The 11,011-nt window shown below is 31.1% G+C and overlaps 1 protein-coding gene across 1 annotated transcript; it reads left to right on the forward strand.

Moving 5' to 3' along the window:
• Positions 1–335: 335 nt before the first annotated feature.
• LOC105625939 lies at positions 336–608 on the forward strand. Its single transcript, XM_012207248.1, has one exon. The coding sequence runs from the start codon at positions 336–338 to the stop codon at positions 606–608; it is 273 nt and encodes a 90-aa protein (XP_012062638.1).
• The last annotated feature ends 10,403 nt before the right edge of the window (positions 609–11,011 follow it).

The raw sequence follows: 11,011 nt of genomic DNA on the forward strand, positions 1-11,011 counted from the left end.
TGTGCGATCGATCTTTATGTTATTAAAGTACCGCCATCGTCCTATGGTGCAGCGCGCAATTCACCGATTTATGCTAGAACTTTCCTTTGCAGGTATCGACAGTATATCTTCGAGTAAACAACGACGGTGTTGGCGGAGATATTGTTCATAGAAGCGACGAGATCTTCGGAAACCAATTAAACCAACTGCTTCTCCGCGAGAGCGTATTTCTGTCTTGCGAATATCGGAGAATTTGTGATCTTCGAGTTCGATTTACGAATCCAGCGAGAATCAAAGCGGTTTCGAAACGTAATTCTCTGATCGTGAAATACTCGAATTTGACGAGAGAATATAAGATGATGCTGATGCAAGAGCCTGGTTGGAAGCTGGAACGCAAAGGTTCGGGAGCGCAGGTGTTGCGCAAGGATGGATCTCACTTCAAAAGCAGCACTGCACGCGTATGTTTCCGATGTGACGTAGAAATCCGGGAATTCGTGCCAGATGAAGATTATGGCGTGACGGAGAACATGGAAATGGAAACAGCCGCAAGTCCCTTGGCAATGCTGTCCAGTTGCGTAGCAGCGCTTTGCGTCACCATCCTCTTGCCTTGGCTCCTGATCGGAGGTTAAAAAATGCCGCTTTTATCATCGATCACAGCGAGACCTCGTCAATCGAAAGATTTGCATCGGCAATATCATCCCTTTGACTGATCTACGAATGTACTTGGATATTGGTATTCACCTATTCTTATGTCGGTGGTCCCAATAGTTGTTCAAGATATATAGTTAACGATGGATGTGTCTTTGGGTCGAATATTCTCAAGGAATGTTAAGATATTATTGTATGTTATATTATTTATATGGATGTTATAGTATTTATAATCATGAATACTGTAATACTTTCGGACATTTTTTTTCGGTTGTAAAGGTTCTTCACACTTGAATGTCGACCATTGCATTCGAGAAAAGACATTTAAAATTGCACGAGACTCGCGTGATTAATTATTCGACCGATAAATCGAAGCAAAGAGATAAATAGATTTTATCACTGTGATTATGTATATAATTTTTAATTACATTCGATTGATATGATAATCCAAAAGTTTATTCTTATTAATTTCTGTATATCATAGCGTTGAAAATTCTGTATCAATTTCTGTATATCATAGCATTGAAAATTCTGTGAATTTACGACGAAATAAATTTTTTTTGCAAAAAAATTTGAACGCGTCGAAGAGATTTCTGATTTAATATGTGATGAACGAGGTCATTTTTATAACATAGCGAGCTGATAAAAATTCAGAACTCATTAAAAAAATATGAAGCATTAAATATTTTTTATTATGACAAAAAAATTTGTTAAAGCAACTAAAAACTTTATTGATTCAGCAAATCTCCAACTGTAATATAATACGAATAGAGAATAGTTTTCTATGTTGAAGTGGTCACTTATACAGCTGAATAAAATTAGCAATTATAGTTAATTATATTTGTTGTAATGGCATAATAAATTTGTTGATACAGCAAAAATAATTTTCTACAAAAATTAATTCAACATGTAAATTAAAATTTTTAACAAAACATGCTAGCTAAGATGGCGCATACGTTTGCTATTGTAATGAAAAAAACTTGTTGCAATTTTCATTGCAGCAAAAAATTAGTTAGTATTAGACTTGGTATATTAATAATTGCTTACAAATATAACTACAAGGTTGGCAATGTTACTTCATAAAAATAATTCGTTACCGTTCTTTTTCCTAAAAAATAACTCGTTATCGTTACACGTTATTGATTTGTAAAAGTAATTTACCGTTACCGTCATTCAAAATGTAACGAGTCATTATTTTTTTTTTATATTAATAGAATATTATAGCGTATTTTTATTGTGCGTATTTATTGTTAGTGCACATTAAAACTGTTGTAAATGCCAACTCTAATTTAAATGTAAATAAGATATCTGAGATGATATAATACCTAGATAAAGTATATTTTATCAAATAGCATAATAAAATATATTGAGGATTTTGCAGTTTGACTTGTTTTTATATTTTTATTAAGCATCTTTACGTTGATTATACAGTGGCTTTAAAATGCACTGAATGCGCATTATTCTGTCAATGAAAAACGCTATTATATATAGATTTTTGCGGTAATTACAAAAAAGATGTTAGAATTCTATTTTTTAGTAGAGGAACAAAAACTGAAATATACATATATATGTATATATGAATGTACACACACACACACACACACGCGCGCACGCGCGCACACACACACACACACACACACACACACACACACACACACACACAGAGTCATGAAACTAATTATCCAGACACAGATATTGTAAATTTATTTTTCGGTATAGTATTATCAAACAATATAATTTTTTAAAGAATAATAATATTTAGAAGTTAGAACTCTCTCCAATGATTTACTTTCATCTCTAATATTAGAATTATATTTTCAGATACATGTATATAGACTTAATCAACAAAACTATAAAAATCGTGAAATTAATAAAAAATAATATTGAAGAGAATATAATATTAAATAATATATTGAGTTTTAATAACATATGGGAATGTTATTTTTGTTTATCCGATCAATTAATTTCGCGATTTTTATAGTCTTGTTAATTAAGTCTATTATGTATCTGAAAATATAATTTTGACTAATATTAGAGATGAAAGTAAAGTCACGAGAGTTCTCACTTCTATAATAAATACTATTATACTTTAAAAATTATATTATTTGGTGATACTGTACCTAAAAATAAACTTGCACTATCTGTGTCCGGACAATTAGTTTTGTGACTGTATGTATACATACATGTATATACGCTCTAATTACAATTAAAACTTTTACATAAATAGAAATAACGATAAAATAACGATAAAAGTAACTAGTGAAATCATTACCATTACCTCAAAACTGTAACTGTTTATTATGAATGTTATTCAGAAGAAAATGTAACGTCGTTACTCAAGCGTTACCAAAAAAAGTAACTTGTAACTGGTAACGATGTTACAAATAATGCGTTGCATTGCCAACCCTGCATAACTGCTTTGTTGAACTACGAAACTTTTTAACTATGGATGTTGAACTCACGTAACAATCTATAGCTTTGCTGAATCACCTAATCTATTCTTTCCATGTATAGAATAAGTTGTAGTATTTAATGAAAAGACAGGTAATGTTGATGTTTGGATGTTATCCAAGATTTTCAATGTTATAAATAACGAGAATATTTGACTGATTTTTTTTGTAGTTATATAGTTGAGCGAGAGTTACTTGTAAGATATGTATCTCGATATCTTATAATATGATACAAAATTTAACATGATTGTATTTTGCTAAATGTTATGCAATTCCAGTTTTATAAAGGTTTTGTATGTATAATAGAAAGGCGATGAAATAATGAGTAAAAAAAATTTTAGAAATTTTAGAAATTACCCATCGTGGCAGGTGATTGATTTCAACTTACACTTGCTACAGGTGGCACAAGCGATTCACTTCTCTTCCATCTCCCCTCTATTCCAGAAACCGCCGATTACACCGTCTGCTGTTAAGATTTAATGGTCCCATACAGCAGCTGTGCTACTGCAGATTTATCCTAGCCGTTTTATGGACCTCGCTGTATCGTTAGGTTTTAGATTAAGAGCCGAGTAACAGCCGGCTACGAATTCGCAAGATCACGTGGACATGCAGTTGAACTATAAAACCAGAGAGGGTGTGGTACAATATCCTGCTCAGTACAGAAATCATCGGTAAATTTGAAACAACTTGATCGCACGGAATATTCCTATCATTTATATTCTGTCGATGTCACGAAGCGACGGCTGAAGAGGCGGCAACCTCGTATACTGGATAAGTTGTCACTTTTTATAGCACAATTTCTATGTCCGCATATAACATTATTTCTTTTTCTTTTCAATTCTATAATGCCACTTTGTGATGTAAAATACAGTATTGAATATGTGAGAACCTTGAAGTAATAATAGTAATCGGAAAAAGAAAGATTTTAGCACAGTTTTTATAATTAATTTTTTTCATACGTCATTTACGAGATATATATGTATCTTTCTGATTAGCCAAAAGATACACCTACAGTGTCTGCCAAAAGTTTCCAGTCAGTTATTTTATTGCTGTACCACATAAACAATTTTTATAAAGATATAGTATATTAATTTTTTATATCTTTTAAAATATATTTTGATATTTAAAATATAATTTTAAGTTTATTATAACAAGAATTTTATTAATTTTATTATTTACAATAAAATCGAAAACCAGATTTATAAAAATTATTGTAAAAGTATATATTGGCCGAAAACTTTTAAATGATTAAATCTGTAAATCCTAGAGTAAGATAAAAGAATAAGGAATAGTAGAACAAGAAATGGAAAAGGTATTGAGATAAGAATAAGGGGAAAGATTAAAAATTTTTACGAAAGATTTTTACGAATTTCTTTGATTCGCGTGCATTTCACATAACATTAGATTTATATCCTTTATAAATTAATTATATATCAGAGTTATTTTCTCTCACGATATATCCAGCAATCGATTACAGCACAAGCGAAATATTCAACAGTTTATCTGTTATATATGATATTCCACCGAAATATGCGCTTCATTAAATTTATATTAAGGAAGTCTTGAAAATTGCCAGTAAACTTGTCAATAGCAGCAGTGACGTTATTGGTGAGACAAAGTTATCAAGACTTTGAACTCTTGAAGGATATCATCCTCCAAAGAAAGTCTAATGATGAGCTGTCATTAAAGAATGCCAACAATAATCGTCTGTAACGTAATCAGTCATCGAACATCTGATCATCTATGCACCGCAACATTCATTGTGAACCGACACCGTTATATCATACAGTCATAGCACTCGCACGAATATCCGATTATGATATAACAGTCTGAAGAGCGAGAAATAGCTTCTTTTAAAGATGACGTCAACATGATAATAAAAACCGTCATGCTGATACCGCGGACTTGTAGGGATTTTTGTGCGCGTGATGGTTTATTTTGGAGTAATATTATCGACAAAATCATAATGTCTTGCACAATTTTTGTCATCATTTTGATGTTGTGTTTTAGAAGATATTAAATTAATACTTGAATTTATTGAATTTTGATACTTTGTTCTTTTTCCGTACATCGAGTGAAATGTTGCAAAATTACATTTCAAATGGAAGTTCATTTCCATAATTTTACAGTATCATCTCTACAATATTTTAAATTATAATCTTATTTTATATTATATGTATAATAATTTTATATGTTCATATATGAAATTATTTGAAAATTATTTAAATTTATTTAAATTATTAGTAAAATTGATCCTGATTATTGAATCCTGAATATATAATACCCACGCGTGATGTATTTTTTAATCCGTAACATATCTTTTTGTGACGTTAAAGAATCATGTAAATTCTTAAGACCTACTTCTTGATTATTAGTTTTATTTTTTAAAGAATTTTTCAAGTTTAATTAACTCTTAATCTGTGAAATGTAGCTATTTAAAAGATGCAAATTAAAGATTGATAGAATTTATTGTTTCTTTAGATATAAATATGTATTGAAAATTGTTTGCTTTGAAAACACTGTTTTATATTATTCCTAGACTTATCAGCACTCATATATTCAAGTTATAGTTTAAATAAGATATCGAGTGGTTGAAATTCATTCGATATACATATCTCTTCCTTTTACCATACATACATATACAATACATAAGACGTACATAAGAGATTTAAATTGTTCAGTCTCTCTCTTCTCTTCACAAATCCGTCTATATTTTCCGCGCATATTTCTTTGGCCTCTAGTATACTATTGCCGGTATTGGTTCAAGGACCATCACTACCGTTATGTGAATGTCTTCCGTTTGTCAGTGGCCATAAATTCGTTACGCGTGATCTTGCGTGCTCACACGAGTTTACGTCCGTCGGTCGGTACGACCCTTGGAACGTACCTCGAGTTCTACTTTACGGACCGGAAAGATGGATGAGAGCTTCGCGGGAGGCGAGTTGAAATAAATTTCAACGAGACGAGAGGGACTCGCGGTAAATTTTTTTCGTTTAGCGAAACCGAGAGAACCTCAAAGGAAAAGCCAGTTTCTACTAGCTTATGTGTGCGCGAGAAACTTATTCCTTCTCTCTTTCGCTCGTGCAAAGATATCGGCGAATTCTATTGCTAAAGCGAAGGAGGTTTTGCTTCGAACGAGGCTGGTAATACTAAAGAGACTCTCCCTCCCACCTCTTTAACCTCCAACGGTACTGCACTTCGTGCAATTTCACGGAAGATTGCAACCGCTCGCTGAGATTTTGTATATTTAATCGACAATGCTGTTCGAAAATGCCGGAATAAGAGAGAAACTTGCAGACAGGTACTCTCGTGACGAACGCAACGTGATTATAAGCCAGCGAATGTATTTCTGGAAATAATTGTTATATTATTAATTTGATGATGCAGAAGTAAAATTTAATTAATTAGAAAACTCAACAATAACACGCGTATCTCTTTATAAAATAATAAATTAGCATTTTTGACATCGTTTATTGCATTAATATATTACTTCATATAATATATTTATCAATCTTTGATTCATTCGAACACAGAATTATCAGTAAAAAACGTACACTTTATTATTCGACTTGTTCGAAGGTTTACTTACGAATAATGTCTAAGAAATTATTATCGTTTGCAATATTAACTTATAAACTATCTATAGATATAATATTTTATTATATATTATATCGTTTGAAATTATCACAACGACTAAATGTGTGTTAAATTTTTCAAGCTTGCGAATAAAAGTTTTCTCGAAACGGATAAAGATATATCGAGAAAAAATTTAGTTTGCGAAATGATCGTGAGATAAAATACGAAACCACGTTGATTTTATTAAGTAGTCGTAAAAAAGCGGGTTTAATCGATGGATTATTCAACATTACGATACTATACAGCATAGCAAATAACGTCGCCCTTTTTCTCCTCGTTGTAAATGCACAGGTAGAAATTTCGTTCGGCGAGATAGCGCCGGTAAATCAAAGTTTATTCGTCGTGTAAATCGCATACACGCAGTAAAGTGCCATCGTCAAGCGGCGACAATGCTGTTGCAACAAATTGTGTGCGCATACGAGATTTGGGAGTAAACCGTGTATATAAACGCGATTATGCATGGGGCGTCGTAGACCGCGAGAATGTATAATCAACAACGTGCTATTTGTTTATGTTCCTAATAAAACGCAAACAAGATACAGCCATTATTTCCGCGTCAGTTTCCCCTCGTTCATTATAAATCCGCAAATTATTATCTCGAAAATCTGTTGTAAAAACTGCACAAATATATCTTTACTTAATTATTATACCGAAAGGATGATTTTGCTGAAATATCTGAAAATAGTTTTGTTCAAAGTAATTGGTGTAATACGCTCAATCAATAATAATGAGCAATACCGCAAAAAATTTTGATATTCTAGCAATCAGCTTGGACGTCTCATATCATTATTTTCAAATCTATATCTAGTTTTTTTAGTAGATTTCGATAAAATCGTTCTTTTTATGTAAATCAATATGTATATATATATATATAATGTATTCGTTGCATCTTATTAATCTTTCAAAATTATTCTAAAATACTTACTTTGATTCGGGATATTATATTAGAAAGGATAATTTTATTGAAAAGATAAGATTCTCGTTAAAACATAATTCTTTAATTTCGCTATAATTGATGCATACAGTGATTTTTATTAGAAACTAAACGGTTAAAAAAGATTGATCCGTATAATTTTTCATTCAAGTTTTTCTTCATCGGCCTGATTTATCCATTTTATTTTAAGACGCACCCTCTTTTCACTTATTTTCCAGAATAAAGCCGTACGCATTAATAGATCTTCGTAGCCGTCAACCTATTTACTACGCGCGAACACACTGCGAGACGTGCACACGCAATTACCTACTTACAGCTCATTAAACTATTTCCCAATCTTCAATCTTGCGTATATGCAATGGTAGTTGAATCAAAGACGAAGACTTATATTATAGATACAAATGTCGAATGGATTGAAGTAGATCGATAATAACGATCGCTCATTTTCAATTGGAAGCGTGTAAAGAGAAATCTCAGCAAAGATTTTAGTAACATATCTTATTGTTAGTAACACATTTTGTGTCACATTTATATTTGTTTAATGTGCAAAAAGTATTTACTAAACATTATCAAATTTTAAAATTTATAAATTTTTAAGTTTTTTTTTATAAATTTATAAGTTTTTTAAATTATAGATACATTTAAAGTTTATATAATTATAAGTTTAAAAGTTCATAAAGTTTTTTCTTATGATTATATAATTTATATAATTATATGATTATGTAATATAAATTATTAAAATTTTATAAGAAAAATATGTGAAATTGATTATATAAAATCTTTTCTTTATTTCTTTCTAAACTTTCTATATTAATTTGGTAAGATTAAAAAATTCGACTATGTTTCATGCAATAATTATTAGATATTATTAGGATTGATAAAGAAATTAACAAATTAGTGTTTCACATTTGATGTTATTTGAAATATTACTTCATTCGTTCTGGTCAAATTATTCAACATGTCGTATCTCATATAATTTGAATCTTATGAATACGTATATACCAAGGCATTCGTATTTCGTCTGTTATAATTCAAAATAGGACTGCCACGTAATGAGAAGATATATAGGTCGTACAAAAATTTTGTGTCGCTGTCGCGTTGAATCGTTAATGAATCCGTCGCGGAAACGCCGACGCTCGTGGATGTCTTAATGAAGGCAATCCAATTAGTATGCTCGCGGACAATGGAGGAGATCACGGAAAGTACGAATCTCTTCTGTACCTGTGTCCCTTTCGTTTCCGCCTCATGCGACTTGCATTCTCAGCGTTCCATCGTGCGAAATATGCGCATGCTTTATAGGGCCGATGAAATGTGTGAATTTAATTTCTCGGTGCTGCGGGCGCATAAATATGCATCGCGCAGCGCTCGCTCCTTCCCCGCGCTCTGATTTATGCGCGATTACGCATTTACTGGAGCGGCGACGGATTCCGCTGACCGAGGACGGTCAGCGGTTTCGATATTGTCCGGATGAACGGGAGGAAACGACATAAAAGGACCGTGGAAAACTTTAATCGACAGCCGAGTTCTCCCGATAATCCGATCCATCGGACGGATCAATTTATCCTACGGCATCTGCACTTCAATATAGATTCCGTACGATTATTTTATATAACAAAAAAGCTAGCAGTAGTTTATCTTTCTCTTTCGGTATAAAAAAAAAATTGGAAAAATTTTTAATAATATAATTTTTTAGTTTTTATGTTATGTTATACCGAAAAAAAAGTTTTTAGTATTTGTAATTGCAATTATAGTTGTTACTATTATAATGTAAGTAATAATAATTATATGTATAGTTCTATTAACAAATATATATATATATATATATATTATATATTATTTTATTTACATATAATTGGTATCAAAAATAACTACAAATTATAATAATATTATTGCAGTTGTTACGATTGTTTTATAATAAGAATTATAACTAAGATCTTAAAACAATATTAATTTATAAAAATAATTGCAATTATGGTAATTTAATTACAATTTATCGTCATTTTTAGTACCATTTTTATATATAAATAGGTAATTGTTGACAGAACTATGTATATAATTATTAACATATATTATAGCAGTGTAATAACCATAATATGTAACATGTAATTACAGTTACAAATCCTAAAAGCTTTTCTCTCAATGTAGGTATTTTAATATTGATTTAATTATGTTATATTGGATTAGCAATTTGATTATTTTAATATAAATATATTTGTTTCGATGTTTGATTTCTTTTAAAATCCTGTTGAAAGCTTCCGATTAACAATAAATGATAAAATCAGAGCTATTAATTTTTCTCGTGTCACGAAATGTACATTACATTTGTATTGTGCCAGATAAATCGATTTCCGCGAAAAATGTTATATATAGGACTCCGGTATGTGCATCTTTTTCTCTTTCGGAGCACGTACGACGACCATGAAAGTTAATCAAGCAGTCCGACGCATCGAGTATTAAATTAATCTCAACACGTTGTGTGCAGAGCTCGCGAGAATGTAACCAGCCGCGACGGCTGATTGATACAAATTGGTATCAATTTCCTTCAATTTGCGAGGGATCTCGTAATTTTACGACGCTAGGCGGCATCTGCCGACGTTGTCAGGCGCCTCGCCGGCGGCAAAGTATTTCTCTCGCACACTGTATGGATCGATGTAAACTGGTTGTGTCGTCGGTAAAGCCGGAGATACCATTTCGAAATGATTTGGATAGGTGGCGCACATGCCACCTCTTTTCTCGATAGCTCACTCGTGCGAGGTTTCTCTTGTTGTCTTGTTATTTATATCAATTTTGTCTGAATTTTTAATTTATGCTGATTGTGAATGCATGCTACATTGATCGACAGTGTTGCATTTGGCTGTGAGCTTAAATATCTGATTTGATTTTACATTGATTAAAATTTAATTAAAAATGACAATTTTTGGTTTTACATTAATTAAGATTTAATACCTTAATCTCATTAATTTTACAATATTCATAATTTTTAATTTAAAATAGCACTTGTCTGGTAGACTAGTCAGATAATTCTTTTTTCTCGTGATTAACAATTTGTTGAATGTGAATTAATCTTACGGCATTTAATTTTATTGATTTGAATTTCAAATACATTGGTCAAATATGTAAAATGATAAGTTTTATATGTTATAATTTTTTTATTTTATTAATAAAATTTGTGTTTTCTTTTTCAGTTGCCGGATCTAAACAATCTCGATGAAAAGGTGAGTTCATGATGAAAATGGCATCGCAATAATACGTGAGTTTACATGAAAAATGCATATAACACTTATAAATAAAAAATGCATATAACGTTTATAAATAAAAAATTATTATTTACTATTATTATTAAAAAACGGTGAAATTCGGTATA

The sequence above is a fragment of the Atta cephalotes genome, assembly GCF_000143395.1.
Source record: "Atta cephalotes unplaced genomic scaffold scaffold00004, whole genome shotgun sequence".
NCBI classification, from domain to species: domain Eukaryota; kingdom Metazoa; phylum Arthropoda; class Insecta; order Hymenoptera; family Formicidae; genus Atta; species Atta cephalotes.

Coding starts and splice junctions, on each gene's coding strand:
- LOC105625939 (XM_012207248.1), top strand. CDS start 336: ATGATGCTGATGCAAGAGCCTGGTTGGAAGCTGGAACGCAAAGGTTCG.